This window comes from Triticum urartu, chromosome 5A (assembly GCF_056163025.1).
Source record: "Triticum urartu cultivar PI428250 chromosome 5A, HENAU_Tu73, whole genome shotgun sequence".
NCBI lineage: Eukaryota > Viridiplantae > Streptophyta > Magnoliopsida > Poales > Poaceae > Triticum > Triticum urartu.
Window position 1 is genome coordinate 652,476,437 of NC_141877.1, and position 27,890 is coordinate 652,504,326.

General features: G+C 46.3%; 1 protein-coding gene across 1 annotated transcript; it reads left to right on the forward strand.

The window, feature by feature from the left end:
* Positions 1-8,997: 8,997 nt before the first annotated feature.
* LOC147973791 (uncharacterized) lies at positions 8,998-27,426 on the forward strand. Its single transcript, XM_087524790.1, has 4 exons — positions 8,998-9,560; positions 24,748-24,920; positions 27,190-27,250; positions 27,379-27,426. Exons 1-4 carry the CDS (start codon positions 9,048-9,050, stop codon positions 27,424-27,426), a joined length of 795 nt encoding a protein of 264 aa, XP_087380916.1. The 5' UTR covers positions 8,998-9,047.
* Positions 27,427-27,890: the final 464 nt, after the last annotated feature.

Genomic DNA, 27,890 nt, shown 5'->3' on the forward strand with positions numbered 1-27,890 from the left:
ATGAGGATGATCCTCAGGTTCCGGACCCAGTCCGTGTAGGTGCTGCCATCGTCTTTCAGCTTGGTTTTCTCTAGGAACGCGTTGAAGTTGAGGACTACGTTGGCCATTTGATCTACAAGACATATTTGTAAGATTTGAGAGTAAGTTCATGATAATTAAGTTCATCTAATCAAATTATTCAATGAACTCCCACTTAGATAGACATCCCTCTTCTAGTCATCTAAGTATAACATGATCCGAGTCAACTAGGCCGTGTCCGATCATCACGTGAGACGGACTAGTCAACATCGGTGAACATCTTCATGTTGATCGTATCTTCTATACGACTCATGCTCGACCTTTCAGTCTTCTGTGTTCCGAGGCCATGTCTGTACATACTAGGCTCGTCAAGTCAACCTAAGTGTTTGCCTGTGTAAATCTGTCTTACACCCGTTGTATGTGAACGTTGGAATCTATCACACCCGATCATCACGTGATGCTTAGAAAGGAACGAACTGTCGCAACGGTGCACAGTTAGGGGGAACACTTCTTGAAATTATTATGAGGGATCATCTTATTTACTACCATCGTTCTAAGTAAACAAGATGCAAAAAAAACATGATAAACATCACATGCAATCAAATAATAATAGTGACATGATATGGCCAATATCACATAGCTCCTTTGATCTCCATCTTGGGGCTCCATGATCATCTTGTCACCGGCTTGACACCATGATCTCCATCCTCATGATCTCCATCATTGTGTCTCCATGAAGTTGCTCGCCAACTATTACTTCTACTACTATGGCTAACGCGTTTAGCAATAAAGTAAAGTAATTTACATGGCGTTTCTCAATGACACGCAGGTTATACAAAAAATATAGACAACTCCTATGGCTCCTGCCGGTTGTCATACTCATCGACATGCAAGTCGTGATTCCTATTACAATAGCATGAACATCTCATACATCACATATAGATCATTCATCATTCATCACAACTTTGGCCATATCATATCACAAAGCACTTGCTGCAAAAACAAGTTAGACGTCCTCTAGTTGTTGTTGCAAGTTTTATGTGGCTGAAGTAGGGTTCTAGCAAGAATGTTTTCTTACCTACGTGAAAGCCACAACGTGATTTGTCAACTTCCATTTGCCCTTCATAAGGACCCTTTTCATCGAATCCGCTCCAACTAAAGTGGGAGAGACAGACACCCGCCAGCCACCTTATGCAACTAGAGCATGTTAGTCGGTGGAACCGGTCTCACGTAAGCATACGTGTAAGGTTGGTCCGGGCCGCTTCATCCCACAATACCGTTGAAGCAAGATAAGACTAGTAGCGGCAAGAAAGTTGACAACATCAACGCCCACAACCAATTGTGTTCTACTCTTGCAAGAGAACTACGCATAGACCTAACTCATGATGCCACTGTTGGGGAACGTTGCAGAAAACAAAAAATTTCCTACGGTTTCACCAAGATCCATCTATGAGTTCATCTAGCAACGAGTGATCGGATGCATCTACATACCTTTGTAGATCGCGAGCGGAAGCGTTCAAAGAACGGGGATGAGGTAGTCGAACACGACGTGATCCAAATCACCGGAGATCCTAGCACCGAATGGACGGCACCTCCGCGTTCAACACACGTACGGTCAGCGTAACGTCTCCTTCTTCTTGATCCAGCAAGAGGGAAGGAGAGGTTGAGGAAGATGGCTCCAGCAGCAGCACGACGGCGTGGTGGTGATGGAGCTGCAGTACTCCGTCAGGGCTTCGCCAAGCGCTATGGAGGAGGAGGAGGTGTTGGAGAGGGAGAAGGAGGCAACCAAAGGCATGGGTCAAAAAGCCCTCCTTCCCCCACTATATATAGGAGGGCCTAGGGGGGGGGCGTCGGCCCTAGGAGATCCAATCTCCTAGGGGGCGGCGGCCAAGGGAGGTTTCCCTCCCCCCCAAGGCACCTAGGGGTGCCTTCCACTTGTGGGACTCTCCCCTTTTGGAAACCCTAGGCGCATGGGCCCCTTGGGGCTGGTGCCCTTGGCCCATGTAGGCCAAGGCGCACCCCCTTACAGCCCATGTGGCCCCCAGGGCAGGTGGACCCACCCGGTGGACCGCCGGGACCCTTCCGGTGGTCCCAGTACAATACCGGTGACCCCGAAACTTGTCCCGATGGCCGAAACAGCACTTCCTATATATAATTCTTTACCTCCGGACCATTCCGGAACTCCTCGTGACGTCCGGGATCTCATCCCGGACTCCGAACAACTTTCGGGATACTGCATATACATATCTCTACAACCCTAGCGTCACCGAACCTTAAGTGTGTAGACCCTACGGGTTCGGGAGACATGTAGACATGACCGAGATGGCTCTCCGGTCAATAACCAACAACGGGATCTGGATACCCATGTTGGCTCCCACATGCTCCTCGATGATCTCATCGGATGAACCACGATGTCGAGGATTCAAGCAACCCCGTATACAATTCCCTTTGTCAACCGGTACGTTACTTGCCCGAGATTCGATCGTCGGTATCCCAATACCTCGTTCAATCTCGTTGCCGGCAAGTCACTTTACTCGTACCGCAGTGCATGATCCCGTGACCAGACACTTGGTCACTTTGAGCTCATTATGATGATGCATTACCGAGTGGGCCCAGTGATACCTCTCCGTCATACGAAGTGACAAATCCCAGTCTTGATCCGTGTCAACCCAACAGATACTTTCAGAGGTACCCGTAGTCTACCTTTATAGTCACCCAGTTACGTTGTGACGTTTGGTATACCCAAAGCACTCCTACGGTATCCGGGAGTTACACGATCTCATGGTATAAGGAAAGGATACTTGACATTGGAAAAACTCTAGCAAACGAACTATACGATCTTGTGCTATGTTTAGGATTGGGTCTTGTCCATCACATCATTCTCCTAATGATGTGATCTCATTATCAATGACATCCAATGTCCATAGTCAGGAAACCATGACTATCTGTTGATCAACGAGCTAGTCAACTAGAGGCTTACTAGGGACATGTTGGTGTCTGTTATTCACACATGTATTACGAATTTCGGATAACACAATTATAGCATGAATAAAGACAATTATCATGAACAAGGAAATATAATAATAATGCTTTTATTATTGCCTCTAGGGCATATTTCCAACAATAGGCTCTATCATGTATGCAATGCTGTGTACCAGACCTGATGTATGTCTTGTTATAAGTCTAGCAGGAAGGTACCAAAGTAATCCAGGAGTGGATCACTGGACAGCGGTCAAGAACATCCTGAAATACCTGAAAAGGACTAAGGATGTGTTTCTCATATATGGAGGTGAAAAAGAGCTCATCGTAAATGGTTACGTTGATGCAAACTTTGACACTGATCCGGATGATTCTAAATCACAAACCGGATACGTGTTTACATTAAACGGTGGAGCTGTCAGTTGGTGCGGTTCTAAACAAAGCGTTGTGGCGGGATCTACATGTGAAGCGGAGTATATAGCTGCTTCGGAAGCAGCAAACGAAGGAGTCTGGATGAAGGAGTTCATATCCGATCTAGGTGTCATACCTAGTGAATCGGGTCCAATGAAAATCTTTTGTGACAATACTGGTGCAATTGCCTTGGCAAAGGAATCCAGATTTCACAAGAGAACCAAGCACATCATGAGACGCTTCAATTCCATCCGGGATCTAGTCCAGGTGGGAGACATAGAGATTTGCAAGATACATACGGATCTGAATGTTGCAGACCCATTGACTAAGCCTCTTCCACGAGCAAAACATGATCAGCACCAAAGCTCCATGGGTGTTAGAATCATTACCGTGTAATCTAGATTATTGACTCTAGTGCAAGTGGGAGACTGAAGGAAATATGCCCTAGAGGCAATAATAGTGTTATTATTATATTTCCTTATATCATGATAAATGTTTATTATTCATGCTAGAATTGTATTATCTGGAAACATAATACTTGTGTGAATACATAGACAAACTGAAAGTCACTAGTATGCCTCTACTTGACTAGCTCATTAATCAAAGATGGTTATGTTTCCTAACCATAGACATGCGTTGTTATTTTATTAATGGGATCACATCATTAGGAGAATGATATGATTGACATGACCCATTCCATTAGCTTAGCACCCGATCGTTTAGTATGTTGCTATTGCTTTCTTCATGACTTATACATGTTCCTATGACTATGAGATTATGCAACTCCCGTTTGCCGGAGGAACACTTTGTGTGCTACCAAATGTCACAACATAACTTGGTGATTATAAAGGTGCTCTACAGGTGTCTCCAAAGGCAAATGTTGGGTTGGCGTATTTCGAGATTAGGATTTGTCACTCCGATTGTCGGAGAGGTATCTCTAGGCCCTCTCGGTAATGCACATCACCTAAGCCTTGCAAGCAATGCAACTAATGAGTTAGTTGCGAGATGATGTATTATGGAACGAGTAAAGAGACTTGCCGGTGACAAGATTGAACTAGGTATTGAGATACCGACGATCGAATCTCGGGCAAGTAACATACCGATGACAAAGGGAACAACGTATGTTGTTATGCGGTCTGACCGATAAAAGATCTTCGTAGCATATGTGGGATCCAATATGAGCATCTAGGTTCCGCTATTGGTTATTGACCGGAGACGTGTCTCGGTCATGTCTACATTGTTCTCGAACCCATTGGGTCCGCACGCTTAAGGTTTCGATGACAGTTATATTATGAGTTTATTAGTTTTGATGTACCGAAGTTAGTTCGGAGTCCCGGATGTGATCACGGACATGACGAGGAGTCTCGAAATGGTCGAGACATAAAGATTGATATATTGGACGACTACATTCGGACACCAGAAGTGTTCCGGGTGATTTCGGAGAAAACCGGGGTGCTAGAGGGTTACCGGACCCCCCGGGAGAAGTAATGGGCCATATGGGCCTTAGTGGAGAGAGAGAAGGGCAGTCAGTGTGGGCCGTGCGCCTCCTCCCCCCTGGTCCGAATTGGACTAGGAGAGGGGGGCGGCACCCCCCTTTCCTTCTCCCTCCCCACTTCCTTCCCCCTCCTAGTAGGAGTCCTGCTCCTACTAGGACGAGGACTCCTCCTTGGCGCGCCATAGGGCCGGCCGGCCTCCTCCCCTTGCTCCTTTATATACAGGGGTAGGGGGCACCCCTAGACACACAAGTTGATCCTCGTGATCGTTTTCTTAGCCGTGTGTGGTGCCCCCTTCCACCATACTCCTCGATAATATTGTAGTGGTGCTTAGGCGAAGCCCTGCGACAGTTGAACATCAAGATCGTCACCACGACGTCGTGCTGACGGAACTCTTCCCCGACACTTTGCTGGATCGGAGTCCGGGGATCGTCATCGAGCTGAACGTGTGCTGAAACTCGGAGGTGCCGTAGTTTCGGTGCTTGGATCGGTCGGATTGTGAAGACGTACGACTACATCAACCGCGTTGATATAACGCTTCTGCTTTCGGTCTACGAGGGTACGTAGACAACACTCTCCCCTCTCGTTGCTATGCATCACCATGATCTTGTGTGTGCGTAGGAATTTTTTTGAAATTACTACGTTCCCCAACACTCCCCTCGATCCGGTGCCTCTTGAGACAGTACCTCGGCGTCGTCGGCAGGATGAGGGGAGGTGGCGGTCGGGACTGGATCACTATCCATGTCCGACGAGCCCAGGGAGTCGTCCGATGATACATCGATACTGGCTCATGGCAGCCTACATAATTATGTTCGGCGTTAGGGAAAGCAGTGTGACAAAGGAATGCTATGAGTTACTCTGGTATCCGAATACTTACGATCTCCCCAGGGGCTTGGCCCTGGGCAACCACTCGTCTTCGCCTTCGTCGACGGCGGTGGAACTATCCGGAAGGAGAGTCCTTCCCTTCTTGGACCCTTCGGCCCCCCAGTTGGGGCAGCCTTCCTTTTCTTATCTCCCCCAGCTGGAGGGGGAGCATCTTCTTCTTCTTCCTCGTCTTCGGGGGAGGAGTGCGCCAAAGAGTCATCGGACGGTGAGTCCGACGACGCCTGGCATCGGGAACTCTTTCGGGTTCCCTTGGCCTTCTTGGTCTTCTCCGGCACCGTATAAGGAGCCGGAGTCAGCTTCTTCGCCAGAAGAGCGTCTGCTGGGCCTTCGGGCAAAGGAGCCGGACAGTCGATCTGTCCGGCCGTCTCCTGCCAGTCCTGTCAAAGATACGGGAGTTTAGATCCCGCATGGAGTCAATCTATAAAAAATAAGTATCCTGTGAAAGGTAAAGCAGCTTACCGCACTGGCTTGGCGCTTCGCGCTGAATCCGCGATCCTCAGTAATGGGAGGGGGGACCTCGGGGCTTTTGAACAGCACCCTCCAGGCATCTTCGTGAGTTGTGTCGAAGAGCTTGTTCAGAGTTCGGTGCTGCGCCGGGTCGAACTCCCACAAGTTGAACTCCCGTTGTTGGCACAGGAGGATCCGGCGGTGGAGCATGACCTGGACCACGTTGACAAGTTTGAGCTTCTTGTTCACCATGTTTTGAATACATGTTTGGAGTCCGGTCAGCTCTCCTGAACTACCCCAGGATAGGCCATTCTCTTTCCAGGAGGTGAGCCGCGTGGGGATGCCAGATCAGAACTCAGGGGCCACTGCCCATGCAGGGTCGCACGGCTCGGTGATGTAGAGCCACCCCGATTGCCACCCCTTTATGGTTTCCACAAAGGAGCCCTCAAGCCATGTTACGTTGGGCATCTTGCCCACCATGGCGCCTCCGCACTCCGCCTGGCTGCCGCCCACAACCTTCGGCTTGACATTGAAGGTCTTGAACCATAAGACAAAGTGGGGCTTGATGTCGAGGAAGGCCTCGCACACAACAATAAACGCCGAGATGTTGAGGATGAAGTTCGGGGCCAGATCGTGGAAATCCAGGCCGTAATAGAACATGAGCCCCGGGACGAATGGGTGGAGAGGGAATCCCAGTCCATGGAGGAAATGGGTGAGGAACACTACCCTCTCATGGGGCCTGGGGGTGGGGATGAGCTACCCCTCATCTAGGAGCCGGTGCGCGATGTCGTCGGGCAGGTATCCGGCTCTCCTCAGCTTCTTGATGTCTCCATCCGTGACAGAGGAGACCATCCACCTGCCTCCCACTCCGGTCATGGTTGGAGAAGGTTGAGGTGGGAAGTGCGGACTTGGGCGCTAGAGCTCGAGTGTGCGAAAACGGATGAGCAAAGGAGGAAGAAGGTGTGGATAGAAAGGTGAATCCTTATCCCTTTATATGGGTGGACGAAACTAAGCGTCCCCACTTGCCTGGTAAAACTCGCTTATCCCCCAAGCGCCGTAATCGATGGCGCGGTTGGGTTACCCACGCCCGTATTAATGAGATTCCCATAATAAGGGGACACGATCTCTGCTTTGACAAAGACATGTCGAAAAACTGCCTCGCGTTATGTGCGGGCTAGTTAGAGGAAACGGCTCGAATAATCACCGGGCCATGGCATAACGTCATACTGTCAAGACAAGTCAGCAAATTAGATTTGTGTAAATATTATTCTCCCTACGGTGGTATGTGGAACTTATTTTGCAGGGTCGGACACTATCCTCGTATTCAAATTCTTCTGTGATGTATTCGGAGAAGGAACCCGCCTTGCAATGCCGAAGACAATACTGCACGCTGGACTCATCGTCATTGAAGCCTGGTTCAGGGGCTACTGAGGGAGTCCGGGATTAGGGGGTCTCCGGACAGCCAGACTATGAAGATACAAGATTGAAGACTTCGTCTCGTGTCCGGACAGGACTCTACTTGGCGTGGAAGGAAACCTAGGCAATACGCATATGGATATCTCCTCCTTTGTAGCCGACCGTGTGTAACCCTAACCCTCTCCGGTGTCTATATAAACCGGAGGGTTTTAGTCCGTAGGACACAACAACCACAACATACAATCATACCATAGGCTAACTTCTAGGGTTTAGCCTCTCTGATCTCGTGGTAGATCTACTCTTGTACTACCCATATCATCAATATCAATCAAGCAGGACGTAGGGTTTTACCTCCATCAAGAGGGCCCGAACCTGGGTAAAGCATTGTGTCCCCTGCCTCCTGTTACCATCCGGCCTAGACGCACAGTTCGGGACCCCCTACCCGAGATCCGCCGGTTTTGACACCGACAATGGCCATATCATATCACTTATATTTGATTGCATGTGATGTTTATCATTTATGCATCTTATTTTGCTTAGTTCGACGGTAGCATTATAAGATGATCTCTCACTAAATTTCAAGGTATAAGTGTTCTCCTTGAGTATGCACCGTTGCTATAGTTCATCGTGCCGAGACACCATGTGATGATCAGGTGTGATAAGCTCTACGTTCACATACAACAAGTGCAAGCCAATTTTGCACACGCGGAATACTCGGGTTAAACTTGATGAGCCTAGTATACGCAGATATGGCCTCGGAACACTGAGGCCGAAAGGTCGAGCGTGAATCATATAGTAGATATGATCAACATAGTGATGTTCACCATTGAAAACTACTCCATTTCATGTGATGATCGGACATGGTTTAGTTGATATGTATCACGTGATCACTTAGATGATTAGAGAGAGGGATGTCTTTCTAAGTGGGAGTTCTTCTCTAATTTGATTAATTAAACTTTAATTTATCATGAACATAGCACCTGATAGTATTTTGCATGTCTATGTTGTTGTACATAGATGGCCCGTGCTGTTGTTCTGTTGAATTTTAATGCGCTCCTAGAGAAAGCTAAGTTGAAAGGTGATGGTAGCAAATACACGGACTGGGTCCATAACTTGAGGATTATCCTCATTGCTGCATAGAAGAATTACGTCCTGGAAGCACCGCTAGGTGACAAACCCGCAGCAGGAGCAACGCCAGATGTTGTGAACACCTGGCAGAGCAAAGCTGATGACTACTCGATAGTTCAGTGTGCCATGCTTTACGGCTTAGAACCGGGACTCCAACGACATTTTGAACTTCATGGAGCATATGAGATGTTCCAGGAGTTGAAGTTAATATTTCAAGCAAATGTCTGGATTGAGAGATATGAAGTCTCCAATAAGTTCTACAGCTGCAAGATGGAGGAGAATAGTTCTGTCAGTGAACATATACTCAGAATGTCTAGGTACCACAACCACTTGACTCAACTGGGAGTTAATCTTCCTGATGATAGTGTCATGGACAGAGTTCTTCAATCACTGCCACCAAGCTACAAGAGCTTCGTGATGAACTATAATATGCAAGGGATGGATAAGACGATTCCTGAGCTCTTAGCAATGCTTAAGGTTGCAGAGGTTGAAACCAAGAAGGACCATCAAGTGTTGATGGTCAACAAGACCACCAGTTTCAAGAATAAGGGTAAAGGGAAGAAGGGGAACTTCAAGAAGAACAGCAAGCCAGTTGCTGCTCAAGTGAAGAAACCCAAGTCTGGACCTAAGCCTGAGACAGAGTGCTTCTACTGCAAAGGAACTGGTCACTGGAAGCGGAACTGCCCCAAGTATTTTGCGGAGAAAAATGATGGCAAAGTGAAAGGTATATTTGATATACATGTTATTGATGTGTACCTTACTAATGCTCGCAGTAGTGCCTGTGTATTTGATACTGGTTCAGTTGCTAACATTTGCAACTCGAAACAGGGGCTACTGATTAAGTGAAGATTGGCTAAGGACGAGGTGATGATGCGTGTCGGAAATGGTTCCAAAGTCGATGTGATCGCCGTTGGCACGCTACCTCTACATCCACCTTCGGGATTAGTTTTAGACCTAAATAATTGTTATTTGGTGCCAGCATTGAGCATGAACATTATATCTGGATCTTGTTTGATGCGAGACGGTTATTCATTTAAATCATAGAATAATGGTTGTTCTATTTATATGAGTAATATCTTTTATGGTCATGCACCCTTGATGAGTGGTCTATTTTTACTAAATCTTGATAGTAGTGATACACATGTTCATAGTATTGAAGCCAAAAGATGCAGAGTTGATAATGATAGTGCAACTTATTTGTGGCACTACCGTTTAGGTCATATTGGTGTAAAGCGCATGAGGAAACTCCATTCTGATGGACTTATGGAATCACTTGATTATGAATCAGTTGGTACTTGCGAACCATGCCTCATGGGCAAGATGACTAAAACTCCGTTCTCCGAAACAATGGAGCGAGCAACAGAGTTATTGGAAATCATACATACTGATGTATGTGGTCCAATGAACATTGAAGCTCGCGACGGATATCGTTATTTTCTCACCTTCACAGATGATTTGAGCAGATATGGGTATATCTACTTAATGAAACATAAGTCTGAAACATTTGAAAAGTTCAAAGAATTTCAGAGTGAAGTGAAAAATCATCGTAACAAGAAAATCAAGTTTCTACGATCTGATCGTGGAGGTGAATATTTGAGTTATGAGTTTGGACTTCATTTGAAACAATGCGGAATAGTTTGGCAACTCACGCCACCTGGAACACCACAACGTATAACGGTGTGTCCGAACGTCGTAACCGCACTTTATTATATATGGTGTGATCTATGATGTCACTCACTGATTTACCGCTATCGTTTTGGGGTTATGCTTTAGAGACGGCTGCATTCACGTTAAATAGGGCACCATCTAAATCCGTTGAGACGACACCTTATGAACTATGGTTTGGCAAGAAACCCAAGCTGTCGTTTCTTAAAGTTTGAGGTTGCGATGCTTATGTGAAAAATCTTCAACCTGATAAGATCGAACCCAAATCGGAGAAATGTGTCTTCATAGGATACCCAAAGGAGACTGTTGGGTACACCTTCTATCACAGATCCGAAGGCAAGATATTCGTTGCTAAGAATGGATCCTTTCTAGAGAAGGTGTTTCTCTCGAAAGAAGTGAGTGGGAGGAAAATAGAACTTGACAAGGTAATTGTACCTTCTATCACAGATCCGAAGTGAGATGAAACTTCTGATCAAGTTACTACCGAACCTCGTAGGTCAACCAGAATAAGATCCGCACCAGAGTGGTACAGTAATCCTGTTCTGGAAGTCATGTTACTTGAGCATGACGAACCTACGAACTATGAGGAAGCGATGATGAGCCCAGATTCCACAAAATGGCTTGAGGCCATGAAATCTGAGATGGGATCCATGTATGAGAACAAAGTATGGACTTTGGTTGACTTGCCCGATGATCAGGAGGCCATAGAGAATAAATGGATCTTCAAGAACAAGACTGGCGCTGACGGTAATGTTACTGTCTACAAAGCTCGACTTGTTGCAAAAGATTTTCTACAAGTTCAAGGAGTTGACTTTGATGAGACCTTCTCACCCGTAGCTATGCTTAAGTCTGTCCGATTCATGTTAGCAATTGCCGCATTTTATGATTATGAAATTTGGCAAATGGATGTCAAAATTGCAATCCTTAATGGATATCTTAAAGAAGAGCTGTATATGATGCAACCAGAAGGTTTTGTCGATCCAAAAGGTGCTAACAAAGTGTGCAAGCTCTAGCGATCCATTTATGGACTGGTGCAAGCCTCTCGGAGTTGGAATATATGCTTTGATAGTGTGATCAAAGCATATGGTTTTATACAGACTTTTGGAGAAGCCTGTATTTACAAGAAAGTGAGTGGGAGCTCAGCATTTCTGATATTATATGTGGATGACATATTGCTGATCGGAAATCATACTGAATTTCTAAATAGCATAAAAGGATACTTCAATAAGAATTTTTCAATGAATGACCTCGGTGAAGCTGCTTATATATTGGGCATCAAGATCTATAGAGATAGATCAAGACGCTTAATTGGACTTTCAAAAAGCACATACCTTGATAAAGTTTTGAAGAAGTTCAAAAATGGATCAAGCAAAGAAAGGGTTCTTGCCTGTGCTACAAGGTGTGAAGTTGAGTCAGACTCAATGCCCGACCACTGCAGAAGATAGAGAGAAAATGAAAGGTGTTCCCTATGCTTCAGCCATAGGCTCTATCATGTATGCAATGCTGTGTACCAGACCTGATGTGTGCCTTGCTATCAGTCTAGCAGGGAGGTACCAAAGTAATCCTGGAGTGGATCACTGGACAGTGGTCAAGAACATCCGAAATACCTCGATGCAAGATTTGACACTAATCCGGATGACTCTAAGTCACAAACCGGATACGTGTTTTTATTAAATGGTGGAGCTGTCAGTTGGTGCAGTTCCAAGCAGAGCGTCGTGGCAGGATCTACGTGTGAAGCGGAGTACATAGCTGCTTCGGAAGAAGCAAATGAAGGAGTCTGGATGAAGGAGTTCATATCCGATCTAGGTGTCATACCTAGTGCACCGGGTCCAATGAAAATCTTTTTTGACAATACTGGTGCAATTGTCTTGGCAAAGGAATCCAGATTTCACAAGAGAACCAAGCACATCAAGAGACGCTTCAATTCCATCCACGATCGAGTCAAGGAGGGAGACATAGAGATTTGCAAGATACATACGGATCTGAATGTTGTAGACCCGTTGACTAAGCCTCTCTCACGAGCAAAACATGATCAACACCAAGACTCCATGGGTGTTAGAATCATTACAATGTAATCTAGATTATTGACTCTAGTGCAAGTGGGAGACTGAAGGAAATATGCCCTAAAGGCAATAATAAAGTTGTTATTTATATTTCCTTATATCATGATAAATGTTTATTATTCATGCTAGAATTGTATTAACCGGAACTTAGTACATGGGTGAATACATAGACAAACAGAGTGTCACTAGTTTGCCTCTACTTGACTAGCTTGTTGAATCAATGATGGTTATGTTTCCTAACCATAGACATGAGTTGTCATTTGATTAATGGGATCACATCATTAGAGAATGATGTGATTTACTTGACCCATCCGTTAGCTTAGCATGATGATCGTTTAGTTTGTTGCTGTTGCTTTCTCCATAACTTATACATGTTCCTATGACTATGAGAAAATGCAACTCCCGAATACCGGAGGAACACTTTGTGTCCTACCAAACGTCAGAACATAACTGGGTGATTATAAAGGTGCTCTACAGGTGTCTCCGATGGTGTTTCTTGAGTTGGCATAGATCGAGATTAGGATTTGTCACCCCGATTGTCGGAGAGGTATCTCTGGGCCCTCTCGGTAATGCACATCAATATAAGGTTTGCAAGCAATGTAGCTAATGAGTTAGTTACGGGATGTAGCATTACGAAATGAGTAAAGAGACTTCCAGTAATGAGATTGAACTAGGTATTGAGATATCGACGATCGAATCTCGGGCAAGTAACATACCGATGACAAAGGGAACAACGTATATCGTTATGCGGTTTGACCGATAAAGATCTTCGTAGAATATGTAGGAGCCAATATGAACATCCAGGTTCCGCTATTGGTTATTGACCAGAGACGTGTCTCGGTCATGCCTACATAGTTCTCAAACCCATAGGGACCGCACGCTTAACGTTCGATGATGATCGATATTATGAGTTTATGTGTTTTGATGAACCAAAAGTAGTTCGGAGTCCCGGATTTGATCATGGACATGACGTGGAGTCTCAAAATGGTCGAGACATAAAGACCGGTATATTGGAAGCCTATGTTTGGACATCAGAATGGTTCCGGATGAGTTCGGGCATTTTCCGGAGTACCGGGAGGTTACCGGTACCCCCCGGGGAGTATATGGGCCTTATTGGGCTTTAGGGGAAAGAGAGAGGGGCTGCCTAGAGTAGGTCGCCCCCCCCAAGGACTAGTCTGAATTGGACTAGGGGGTGGGGCGGCGCCCCCTCCTTCCTTCTCTTCTCTCCTTCCCTTCCTTCTCTCCTACTCCTACTTGGAAAGGGGGGAATCCTACTCCCTGTGGGAGTAGGACTCCCTAGGGTGCGCCATAGTAGAGGGCCTCCCCCCTCCTCCACTCCTTTATATACGGGGGAGGGGGGCACCCCATAGACACACAAGTTGATCATTGATCTCTTAGCCGTGTGCGGTGCGCCCCTCCACCATAATCCACCTTGGTCATATCGTAGCGGTGCTTAGGAGAAGCCCTGTTCTGGCAGCATCATCATCACCATCATCACGCCATCATGCTGACGAAGCTCTCCCTCGACACTCTGTTGGGTCGTGAGTTCGTGGGACGTCACCAAGCCGAACGTGTGCACATCGCGAAGGTGTTGTACCATCGGTGCTAGGATCGGTCGATCGTGAAGATGTACGACTACATCAACCACGTTGTCATAACGCTTCCGCTTACATACAGTCTACAAGGGTACGTGGACAACACTCTTCCCTCTCGTTGCTATGCATCACCATGATCTTGCGCGTGCGTACGAAAACTGTTGAAATTACTATGTTCCCCAACAGGTTGCGCACATGGCCAATTCCCGATTAAATATCTAGGAATACCGATTCATTATCGGCGCCTCACTATTGTGGAGTGGAAGCATGTAGAGGAGCGTCTACAGAAACGGTTGAGCAGTTAGAAAGGCAAACTGCTCTTAGTTGGGGGACAGTTGATTTTGATTAACCCTGTCCTCACAAATATGGTTCACTATATGGTTTCTTTCTTCCAAAAATATGCTTTCTTTCTTCCAACTCTCAAAAGGGGTCCTACAAAGACTGGATTATTTTAGATCCAGGTTCTTTTAGCAAGGACATGAAGAAAAGAAAAAAAATACAAGCTGGCCAAATGGAGTGTGGTTTGTTGGCGGAAAAACTAAGGTGGCCTTGGAATTCATGACCTACAGTTCAAGAATGAGGCCCTACTCCGTAAATGATTATTCAAACTTCTTTCTGAGGTTGGTGTTTGGCAAACCATGCTGCGCAACAAGTATCTAGGTCAAAAGGCGGTGTCTGAGGCATTTCGGAAACCCGACGACTCGCACCTAGGGGGAGGGGCTGCACCCCCTCCTTCCTTCTCTTCTCTTTTCCCTTTCCTTCTCTCCTAGTCCTACTACATGGAAGGGGGGAGGGAATCCTACTCCCGGTGGGAGTAGGACTCCCCAGGGCGCGCCATAGTAGAGGGCCGGCCCTCCCCTCCTCCACTCCTTTATATACAGGGGAGGGGGATCACCCTAGGACACACAAGTTTATTGTTCCAAGCCGTGTGCGGTACCCCCTCCACCATAATCCACCTCGATCATATCGTAGCGGTGCTTAGGCGACGCCCTGCGTCGGTAGCAACATCATCACCGTCATGACGTCGTCGTGCTGATGGAACTCTCCCTTGGAGCTCTGCTGGATCAGAGTTCGTGGGACATCATCAAGCTAAACATGTGCTGAAGTCGGAGGTGCCATGCGTTCAGTACTTGGATCGGTCGGATCGTGAAGACGGACGACTACACCAACCACGTTCTCATAACGCTTCCGCTTACGGTCTACGAGGGTACGTAGACGATACTCTCCCCTCTCGTTGCTATGCATCACCATGATCTTGCGTGTGCATAATAATATATTTGAAATTACTACGTTCCCCAACAGTGGCATTCGAGCCAGGTTTATGCGTAGATGTTATATGCATGAGTAGAACACAAAGGAGTTGTGGGCGTGGGTATATACATATTGCTTGCCGTCACTAGTTGATTCTTGATTTAGTGGTATTGTTGGATGAAGCGGCTCAGACCGACATTACGCGTACGCTTACGCGAGACTGGTTCTACCGACGTGCTTCGCACACAGTTGGCTAGTGGGTGTCTGTTTCTCCAGCTTTAGTTGAATCAGATTCAATGTACAGGGTTCTTTCTGAAGATCAAAAGCAATCACTATACCGCGTTGTGGTTTTTGATGCGTAGGTAAGAACGGTTCTTGCACAGCCCGTAGCAGCCACGTAAAACTTGCAACAACAAAGTAGAGGACGTCTAACTTGTTTTTGCAGGGCATGTTGTGATGTGATATGATATAAATTGTTGTATGAGATGATCATGTTTTGTTAAAGTTATCGGCAACTGGCAGAAGCCTTATGGTTGTCTCTTTATTGCATAAGATGCAAGTGCCATGTAATTGCTTTACTTTATCGCTATGGAATAGCAATAGTTGCAAAAGCAATAGTTGGCGAGACGACCATGTGACGACACATTGACAGAGATCAAGGTGATGGAGATCATGGTGTCATGCCGGTGACGATAGAGATCATGACGGTACTTTGGAGATGGAGACCAAAGGCGCAATATGATCATGGCCATATCATCTCACATATTTTGATTGCATGTGATGTTTATTCTTTATGCATGTTATTTTGCTTAGTTCGGTAGTAGCATTATAAGATGATCTCTCACTAAATTTCAAGGTATAAGTGTTCCCCCTGAGTATGCACCATTGCCAAAGTTCGTTGTGCCGAGACACCACATGATGATCGGGTGTGATAAGCTCTACGTTCACAAACAACGCGTGCAAGCCAGTTTTGCACACGCAGAAATACTCGGGTTAAACTTGACGAGCCTAGCATATATAGATATGGCCTTGGAACACTGGAGACCGAAAGGTCGAGCGTGAATCATATAGTAGATATGATCAACATAGTGATGTTCACCATTGAAAACTACTCCATCTCACGTGATGATCGGACATGGTCTAGTTGATTTAGATCACGTGATCATTTAGATGACTAGAGGGATGTCTATCTAGGTGCGAGTTCTTAAGTAATATGATTAATTGAACTTTAATTTATCATGAACTTAGTCTTGATAGTATTTGCATAACTATGTTGTAGATCAATAGCTCGCGATGTAGCTCCCCGTTTATTTTGATATGTTCCTAGAGAAAAACTAAGTTGAAAGATGTTAGTAGCAATGATGCGGATTGCATCCGTGATCTGAAGATTATCCTCATTGCTGCATAGAAATATTATGTCCTTAATGCACCGCTAGGTGATAGACCTATTGCAGGAGCATATGCAGACGTTATGAACGTTTGACAATGCTCAGTATGATGACTACTTGATAGTTTAGTGCACCATGCTTTACGGCTTAGAACCGGGACTTCAAAAAAAAATTGAACGCCACGGAACATATAAGATGTTCCAAGAGTTGAAACTAGTATTTCAGACTCATGCCCGTGTCGAGAGGTATGAGACCTCTGACAATCACTTTGCCTACAAGATGGAGGAGAATAGCTCAGCTAGTGAGCATGTGCTCAGAATGTCTGAGTACTACAATCACTTGAATCAAGTGGGAGTTAATCTTCCAGATAAGATAGTGATTGACAGAGGTCTCTAGTCACTATCACCAAGTTACTAGAACTTCGTGATGAACTATAATATGCAAGGGATAACGGAAACGATTCCCAAGCTCTTCGTGATGCTGAAATCGACGAAGGTAGAAATCCAGAAAAGCATCAAGTGTTGATGGTTGACAAGACCACTAGTTTCAAGAAAAGGGAAAAGGGAAGAAGGGGAACTTCAAGAAGAACGGCAAGCAAGTTGCTACTCAAATGAAGAGGCCCAAGTCTAGACCTAAGCCTGAGATTAAGTGCTTCTACTACAAAGGGACTGGTCACTGGAAGCAGAATTGCCCCAAGTATTTGGCGGATAAAAAGGATGGCAAAGTGAACAAAGGTATATTTGATATACATGTTATTAATGTGTACTTTACTAGTGTTTATAGCAACCCCTTAGTATTTGATACTAGTTCAGTTGCCAAAGATTAGTAACTCGAAACAGGAGTTGCAGAATGAACAGAGACAAGTTAAGGGTGAAGTGACGATGTGTGTTGGAAGTGGTTCCAAGATTAATATGATCATCATCGCACAGTCCCTATACTTTCGGGATTAGTGTTGAACCTAAATAAATGTTATTTGGTGTTTGCATTAAGCATGAATATGATTTGATCATGTTTATTGCAACAAGGTTATTCATTTAAAGTTAGAGAATAATTGTTATTCTATTTACATGAATAAAACCTTCAATGGTCATACACCCAAGGTGAATGGTTTATTGAATCTCGATCATAGTGATACACATATTCATAATATTGAAGCCAAAAGATGCAAAGTTAATAATGATAGTGCAACTTATTTGTGGCACTGTCGTTTAGGTCATATTGGTGTAAAGCCCATGAAGAAAATCCATGCTGATGGGCTTTTGGAATCACTTGATTATGTATCAGTTGATTCTTGCGAACCATGCCTCATAGGCAAGATGACTAAGACTCCGTTCTCAATGGACCAAGCAACTGACTTATTGGAAATAATACATACTGACGTATGCGATCCGATAAGTGCTGAGGCTCGGGTCGGGTATCATTATTTTCTGACCTTCACAGATGATTTGAGCAGATATGGGTATATCTACTTGATGAAACATAAGTCTGAATCATTTGAAAAGTTCAAAGAATTTCAGAGTGAAGTGGAAAATCATCGTAACAAGAAAATAAAGTTTCTACGATCTGATCGCAGAGGCGAATATTGGAGTTACGAGTTTGGTCTTCATTTGAAACAATGCAGAATTGTTTCGCAACTCACGCCACCTGGAACACCACAACGTAATGGTGTGTCCGAACATCGTAACCATACTTTATTAGATATCGTACAACCTATGATGTCTCTTATCGATTTACCACTACTGTTTTGGGGTTATGCATGAAATACAACTACATTCACTTTAAATACGGCAACATCTAAATCCGTTGAGACGACGCCATATGAACTATGGTTTGGCAAGAAACCACAGTTGTCGTTTCTTAAAGTTTGGGGTTGCGATGCTTATGTGAAAAAGTTTCATCCTGATAAGCTCAAACCCAAATCGGAGAAATGTGTCTTCATAGGATACCCAAAGGAGACAGTTGGGTACACCTTCTATCACAGATCCGAAGGCAAGACATTCGTTGCTAAGAATGGATCCTTTCTAGAGAAGGAGTTTCTCTCAAAAGAAGTGACTGGGAGGAAAGTAGAACTTGATGAGGTAACTGTACCTGCTCCCTTATTGGAAAGTAGTTCATCACTGAAATCAGTTCCAGTGATTCCTAGACCAATTAGTGAGGAAGCTAATGATGATGATCATGTAACTTAAGATCAAGTTACTACCGAACCTCGTAGGTCAACCAGAGTGAGATCCGCACCAGAGTGGTACAGTAATCATGTTCTGGATGTCATGTTACTTGACCATGACGAACCTACGAACTATGAGGAAGAGATGATGAGCCCAGAGTCCGCGAAATGGCTTGAGGCCATGAAATCTGAGATGGGATCCGTGTATGAGAACAAAGTATGGACTTTGATTGACTTGCCCGATGATCGGTGAGACATTAAGAATAAATGGATCTTCAAGAGGAAGACGAATGCTGATAGTAGTGTTACTATCTACAAAGCTCGAATTGTCGCAAAATGTTTTCGACAAGTTCAAGGTGTTAACTAGAATGAGATTTTCTCACTCGTATCGATGCTTAAAAGTTTGTCTGAATCATGTTAGTAGTTGCCGCATTTTATGAAATCTGGCAAATGGATGTCAAAACTGCATTCCTTAATGGATTTCTTAAATAAGAAGTTGTATATGATGCAACCAGAAGGTTTTGTCGATCCTAAAGGTGCTAACAAAGTGAGCAAGCTCCAGCGATCCATCTATGGACTGGCGCAAGCATCTCGGAGTTGGAATATATGCTTTGATAAAGTGATCAAAGCATATGGTTTTATACAGACTTGCGGTGAAGTCTGTATTTACAAGAAAGTGAGTGGGAGCACTACAGCATTACTGATAAGTATATGTGAATGACATATTGTTGATCGAAAATAATGTAGAATTTTCTGGAAAGCATAAAGGAGTGTTTGAAAAGAGTTTTTCAAAGAAAGACCTCGATGAAGCTGCTTACACATTGAGCACCAAGATCTATAGAGATAGATCAAGACGCTTGATAAGTTTTTCAATGAGTACATACCTTGACAAGATTTTGGAGTAGTTCAAAATGGAACAGTCAAAAAAGGAGTTCTTGCCTGTGTTGCGAGGTGTGAAGTTGAGTAAAGACTCAAAACCCGACCACAACAGAAAATAGAAAGAGAATGAAAAGTCATTCCCTATGCCTCAGTCATAGGTTCTATAAAGTATGCTATGATGTTTACCAGTCCTATTGTATACCTTAGCATCTTTCTGGCAAGGGAGTACAATAGTGATCTAGGAGTAGATCACCGGACAGCGGTCAAAATTATCCTTAGAGGACTAAGGAAATATTTCTCGGTTATGGAGGTGATAAAAGAGTTCATCGTAAAGAGTTACGTCGATGCAAGCTTTTTACATCGATCTAGATGACTCTAAGTCTCGATCTAGATACATATTGAAAGTGGGAGCAATTAGTTAGAGTAGCTCCGTGCAGAGCATTGTAGACATAGAAATTTGCGAAATACATACAGATCTGAAGGTTGCAGAGCCGTAGGCTAATCTTCTCTCACAAGCAAAACATGATCACTCTTTGGGTGTTAATCATATAGTGATGTGAACTAGATTATTGACTCTAGTAAACCCTTTGGGTATTAGTCACATGGAGATGTGAACTAATCACATAAAGATGTGAACTAGCTTATTGACTCTAGTGCGTGGGAGACTGAAGGAAATATGCCCTAGAGGCAATAATAAAGTTATTATTTATTTCCTTATATCATGATAAATGTTTATTATTCATGCTAGAATTGTATTAAACAGAAACTTAGTACATGTGTGAATACATATACAAACAGAGTGTCACTAGTATGCCTCTACTTGACTAGCTCGTTGAATCAAAGATGGTTAAGTTTCCTAGCCATAGACATGAGTTGTCATTTGATTAACGGGATCACATCATTAGAGAATGATGTGATTGACTTGACCCATTCCATTAGCTTAGCACGATGATCGTTTAGTTTGTTGCTACTGCTTTCTTCATGACTTATACATGTTCCTCTGACTATGAGATTATGCAACTCCCGAATACTGGAGGAATACTTTGTGTGCTACCAAATGTCACAACGTAACTGGGTGATTATAAAGGTGCTCTACAGGTGTCTCCGATGGTACTTGTTGAGTTGGCATAGATCGAGATTAGGATTTGTCACTCCGATTGTCGGAGAGGTATCTCTGGGCCCTCTCGGTAATGCACATCACTATAAGCCTTGCAAGCAATGTGACTAATGAGTTAGTTGTGGGATGGTGCATTACGGAACGAGTAAAGAGACTTGCCGGTAACGATATTGAACTAGGTATTGAGATACCGACGATCGAATCTCAGGCAAGTAACATACCGATGACAAAGGGAACAACATATATTGTTATGCGGTTTGACTGATAAAGATCTTCGTAGAATATGTAGGAGCCAATATGAGCAACCAGGTTCCGCTATTGGTTATTGACCGGAGACGAGTCTCGGTCATGTCTACATAGTTCTCGAACCCGTAGGGTCCGCACGCTTAACGTTCGGTGATGATCGGTAATATGAGTTTATGTGTTTTGATGTACCGAATGTAGTTCAGAGTCCCGGATGAGATCGGGGACATGACGAGGAGTCTCAAAATGGTCAAGACGTAAAGATCGATATATTGGACAACTATATTCGGACATCGGAAAGGTTCCGACTGATTCGGATATTTTTCGGAGTACCGAAGAGTTATGGGAATTCGCCGGGGAGTATATGGGCCTTATTGGGCTTTAGGGGAAAGAGAGAGGGGAGGCTGCCCCCCCCAAGGTTTAGTCCGAATTGGACTAGGGGGAGGGGCTGCGCCCCCTCCTTCCTTCGCTTCTCTTTTCCCTTTCCTTCTCTCCTAGTCCTACTACATGGAAGGGGGGGGGGATCCTACTCCCGGTGGGAGTAGGACTCCCCAGGGCGGGCCATAGTACAGGGCAGACCCTCCCCTCCTCCACTCCTTTATATACGGGGGAGGGGGCACCCTAGGACACACAAGTTGATTGTTCCAAGCCGTGTGCGGTGCCCCCCTCCACCATAATCCACCTTGATCATATCGTAGCGGTGTTTAGGCGACGCCCTGCGTCGGTAGCAACATCATCACCATCATCACGCCGTCGTGCTGGGAACTCTCCCGTGGAGCTCTGCTAGATCGGAGTTCATGGGACGTCATCGAGCTGAATGTGTGCTGAACTTGGAGGTGCCGTGCGTTCGGTATTTGGATCGGTCAGATCGTGAAGACGTACGACTACATCAACCGCGTTCTCATGAAGCTTCCGCTTACGGTCTACGAGGGTACGTAGACGATACTCTCCCCTCTCGTTGATATGCATCACCATGATCTTGCGTGTGCATAGGAATATTTTTGAAATTACTACGTTCCCCAACACTTTTATCCAGGCTGGATTCGATTAATCTGACACAAGGCCGGGATGTGTTTCGCTAGAACCTTACTACATCTGGGTCTTTCACTATAGACTCTATGTACCGTGCCTCACACATTCTGAGGTACCAGTGAGTAATAGTAAAAAAAATTGGAAGTTCAAGATTCCACTAAAAATGGAAATTTTCATGTGGTATCTTCGTAGGGGAGTTGTGTTAACCAAACAAAACCTCGCACGAGCAACTGGCAAGGGAGTAAGAGGTGTTGCTTTTGTACTCATGAGGAAACAATCAAACACCTCTTTTTTCAATGCAAGTTTTCACGTTCTACATGGTCAGTCATCCAAATAGCGTCAAATTTGCATCCGTCCACAAGTGTTGCCAATATTTTTGGTCATTGGTTGGACGGTTTTCCAAATAGTTTTAAAATGCTAATAAGGGTGGGAGTGTATGCCTTAATTTGTTTGCTTTGACTATGTAGAAATGACTTGGTTTTAATGAAAAATGTTTCTCCTCTGCATGTTATTTTCCGGTGTACGCATTCGCTACGTATGTGGTCTATTCTACAACGATCGGAGTACCAATCACTGTTTAAGTCGGTGTGTACGCAATTGGAGTAGGTGACTATGGAGGTTTTTTCTCGACATGGGCGGCAACATAACCTTCAGATCGATCCACCACCTCCTTCGACATAGGCATATTGTCGGTCTATACGACTCTACTGTTGCCGATTTGTCAGTTTTTATTTGATATTTTTTGTCGGACTTTCAAATTTAGTTTGTGCATCCTAATTATGCAGAGGCTAGGTGTTACTCATAATGCTTTTGTATTCGCTTGATGCTATATTTTGAGATAATAAAATCACCCTTTATCGAAAAAACGGAGCAAAATGAATGAATCTATACTCTAAACTATGTCTATATATATCTGTATGCAGTTTATTTTAAAATCTCTAAAAAAAACTTATATTTAGAAACGGAGGGAGTAGGAGTACATCATACACCATACCACTACTACTACAGTGGATGAATTAGTGACCTCTGATTGGCCAGCCAGGCCTCTTCCATACTTTACACTATACCCAGTCTCTTGCGTACAGCAACTCCGGCGGACTAAAGAAAGGACTACCGGTAGAAAGAAGAAGTCGATTGGAGTGAACAACTGGGTGGGTGGTATAACATCGATTTGGCATCTCACTGCAGTAGCTGGCCAACAAATGCCTTCTTTAAAATAGTACTGGCTAGTTCTTAACAATGGTTACATGACATAAGCAAACAGCAAGACATGCAAGCCAAAACACACAACATGACATCAACTAAGAGTAGAGACCAAGACAACGCCGACATGCCGTTGTCGCCTTGGTCACGCCGGTGCTGCAAGGTTCTGCTTCTACAGCAGATTCCTGGATGACAAGTTCCGTTCTATCATCCCCATCTCACACCAGCACCTCCTGCAGACACATGTTCACATCATTAGCAATGCATAACATTTTCTTATATAGTACAGTACAATAGTATGTGCATTTACTAATTATGTACTCCCTCCATTCCACAATGTAGTGCTTCAAGTTTGACCGTAACTTTAACTATCAAGACCGATTGCGGCGGGAGCAAAAATTATATCAGTGAATTCGTATTCGAAAGAAGTTTTTAATTATATAATTTTTTCTCTCGCCACAGTTGGTCTCGTTGGTTAAATTTATGGTTAAAATTGGACCTCGGAAAACGTGAACGCACTATATTTTGAAATGGAGGGAGTAGTTACCTCTCACAAAATCGTCATCACTAGTGGCAGGAGACTTACGTGCCTTGCCACGCGGCCACTTGTAGTAGACACAACATAGTAACACCCCAATAATCAAAGTGGCTCCAATTATAATTGCAACAACGGCTCTTAAGCCTATCGACTTCCCTCTTTGTTTGCCCTTAGCAAAAGGGGCAGACGGTTCTGGGGAATGCCCATTGACATCGTCCTCATAAGGGCATCTCCAGCCGCGTCTCCAGGAAGGCCTTCCCAAGCGATTTTTTCGCGCCTGTGCCGAAAAAACGGCCCAGTCGCGTCCCTAGAGGCTCGATTTTTGCCGGCTTGAGCCGAAAACAGCGCTGGCGGATTCAGGCCGAATCCGGCGCGCTGGGGGGCGCCCGGGGCGCCGGGGCGAGCTGTTTTGGTGCGAAAAAGACGCGGCCAGCCGCGTCGGCGACTCGGCGCCTCGTCTTCCCCCAACGGTCTCGGTTCCCGCGGGGAATCAATGGCAAGGCTGCCGCCGGTCAGCCTTACCATTGATTCCTCACAGGCGGCGCGTCACGGGACGGCGCGCCGACGCCTCCCCTCCCTCGCACGCGTACACACGGGCGCGGCCCGGCTATAAAAGCCGGCGGCTTCCACTCGCCTGTGCCCACACCAGCCCCGCCGTCCAGCCCCTTCCTCTCCCTAACTCTCCCGAGCGCCGCCGCCCAGCCCCCCCCCTCTCCCGAGCCCGCCCAGCCCCGCCGTCGCCATGGCAGAACGCTTCCCCGGAGACGAGGCGGCGGCCAACGGCTTCGGTCGCCGTCATCTCCGCGAACAGGAGTCCTGGCTGCTGTTCCAGGCGACCATCCCGGCGCCGCCGAACATGCGCGTCGGGCCAACGTGGTGGAGACTCAGCGCCGGGGGAGTGCCCATTCCCCCGTTGCCCGACGCCGTGGCGAAGCCGAAGTACTTCGCCGAGGAGGTCGAGATCGTGCGCGCGTCCCTCACCGACGCCGAACTCTCCCTCCCCCAGTACGCCGCCGACAACCACGCGGCCTGGGCGGCGTATTTCGAGCGCCGCCAGCAGCAGCGCTTGGCGTCCACCAACGACGCGCCGGTGGTCGGCGACCGGCAGAACTGCGAGGGGCGCCACCTCTGGTGGGGCGTCCCCGGCCGCACACTCGAGGGCGTGCTCACATACCTCGAGGGCGGCAACGACCCGCCGTTGGCGTACCCCCCGGCGAGGGTGGCCGCCCCGGCGCAGCACCGACGCGCCGGGCCATGGGCACCAAGGAGGTTCGGCGCCTCCTCTTCTTCCTCCTCATCACGCTCTTCTTCACACTCCTCCGGCTCTCCGGTGCTGCTCAGCGTCAAGGCTGAGCCCGCGGCGGGGACGCCGCTCGGCCGGCGCACTCGCAGCGCCGGCATCGTCATCAACGAGGGCGGCCGGCGCGCCTCCTCCTCGTCGGCTCCCCCGCGCTTCGTCAAGCCAAAAACGGAGCCGGGGCTGGCGCCGGTGAAGACAGAGCCGGGGCTGGCGCCGGTGAAGGCGGAGCTCGACGACGACGACACGGCCCTCGAATGGGCGCGCCAGGACTCCATTGCGATGGAGAAGGCGCGCCGCGAGAAGGAGAAGGAGCGCCAGTGCGCGGCGAGCGCCGACGCGGCCACGAGGAAGGCGGGGTCGTCGTCTTATGCGACAGCGACAACGACGACGCGCCGCCGCCTGTTCGCCATGGCGACGCCGGGCAGGGGTCCAGTAGGGGCACCCGCGTCAAGGAGGAGAAGGCCGACGACGACGATGGCGGCGACGACTTCAGCCCCTTTCTTTTTTTTAGATTAGGTTAATGTAATGTTTGGCCGAATTTCGTCGAAATTTGCCATGTTTGGCCGAAATTTAACTAGTTTTTATCTAACTTCGCTGAACGGTTCTTTTTTTTAATACGCGCATGAGGGCGGCCCTGGGGGCCGACGGCTGGGGACCGACTCGCCCCAGGGCCATTTTTTGCGCCGGCTCATCCCCAGGCGGCGCTTTTAGACACCCCCTGAGGGGCCAACGGCTGGAGATGCCCTAACAAACATCTGTATAATTTTCACCATTAGCGTGTGTTGTATCAAAACGAAAAGGAAAACTTGTAGAGATGCTAGCTTGACATACCATTGCAATTTTTCATGTATGGTGGCCACGCCGCAACTATGTCAGAGTCTTTGCCATGACAAGAACGATACACAGATCGATCAAAGGGAATATCCCGTGCTGCCATAAATTTGCACAAGCAACAAGAACCCTTGTCTAACTCAAACTCTGGCTCCAGATCCACCGCATAAATAAGAGCCTCGCAGCACGAAGGTGTAGGAGACTGCACAGACTCTTGGCAGGAGATGACGGCGATACTAGCAAGTTCAAACTTGCACGTGTTCTTTGGCGCAGCCAATGTCGCCGAAGGTGATAACGACACAAAATACAGGATCACAAGAAGAAGGACAACCATTTTCCTAAAGAAGGTAAGGGCAAGTAAGCAAGAGTAAACAACAGAATTGAAATTATTTATGAGTTGCACAAAAGAAGAAACTCTTGGTTTAGCAAAAAGATCACCGATCAGCTCTCGTCCAAATATATTCTACCAACGCCAAACAATCCTTGCAAGCAGGAATGCAGCACATATCCGGTCCATTTTATTCAACTTGCAACTTGACTTGTTAGCACAACAACTTTTGAAGAAAATCATATAAATCAAACTGAAACAAACAATCGAAGCAACTGAACTCATCCCAACCAGAATCTAAACAATTTAAACAAACACTTTTCAAGAAAAAGGAAATATGAAAGCTAAATGGGAGAAAATGCCCGCTCCACCGTCCCTAACACGCCCCTCCTTGCCGCCTTCCCACCCCACGGCGCAGCTGCCTTGGCAGTCGGCACACCACCGGGCCGCTAGCCAGGCTAACCGCAACCGCGCTGCCGTCACCTTCGTCGGCCTGGCGAATCCAAAGCAAATACGGCCGTGCGGTGGCGGTGAACAGCAGAGAGAGAGAGAGCGAGGCGTTCGTCGTGGAGGAAGGAAATGGAAAGGACGGTTGTGGGAACTAGGGACGATTCAGGGAAAGGATAATGAGGAAAAAGACATGTCAAGGATCCACGCAGCCATTGAAGCGGTGGTGGTGTGTATGAAGATCTAATAAATATGCGGCTGATTTGACCGACCGGTAGATGAACAGAAGAACAGTAGCACTCCTACTACTGTAGTCTACTGAGTACAGATACAAGGGATCGTTGAGCTTTTACCTTCTGGTTTGATAGGTGTTCTCGTCCCTATAGCCTTTCTCCTTCGCCCCTCTCCAGCTGCAGCCTGCAATACAAGGTACACGTGATTCAAGCAATAGTGCCGATTCAGCGAAACTGGTCCATGGAAATGAAAATGGGAGGTGAAACAGAGAAGAGGAGCTCACTTGTTCAGTTCTTCTTGTGTAAACGTTGGGTCTGCTGCAGCTATTCTTATACAGTGGAGGGGAGATGTGGGCAAATACGCACCCATAGGCTGTCCTCTCTCAAACAAAAAAACATAGGCCACGACAATCACAACCTTTACCTTAACCGATCAGACACGGCATCCGTCCGTGGGCCTAGGGACCTCGTAGATATTGATGCGGGAGCCAGTCATCCAACGCTATTATGATTGTCAATATGGTCAATATGAAATTCAAATCCGTCTGAACAAATAGCGCGTCCAATCACAACTAAAAAGGAGCAAATATTCATATAGTATTTACATATCCAATCACAAAATAGCATTAGTCCGGCACTCCATGTAAAAATTGGATTTTCTACCTTGTGGGACCGGCAATCTGAGCCCCCACGTTCAATCTGCCGTTGCCACCTCAACCTCTGCCTCCTTCTTTGCCGTCTCGGTGGTCTCCTTCTCTGGCGCCGCCTTCTCCGCCTCTGCCTCCATCTCCACTCTTCCTTCTGCCGCTTCAACATCTTGAAACAGACGGCTTGCA

What these genes read in the sequence shown, in the direction of transcription:
- LOC147973791 (XM_087524790.1), top strand. Translation starts at nt 9,048, where the DNA reads ATGGAGGAGAATAGTTCTGTCAGTGAACATATACTCAGAATGTCTAGG. An exon ending in ATGCTCGCAGTAGTGCCTGT is followed by an intron (nt 9,561 to 24,747) that starts GTATTTGATACT and finishes CTGCTGTTCCAG; the next exon opens with GCGACCATCCCGGCGCCGCC. An exon ending in GCTGCAGCCTGCAATACAAG is followed by an intron (nt 27,251 to 27,378) that starts GTACACGTGATT and finishes GGTCTGCTGCAG; the next exon opens with CTATTCTTATACAGTGGAGG.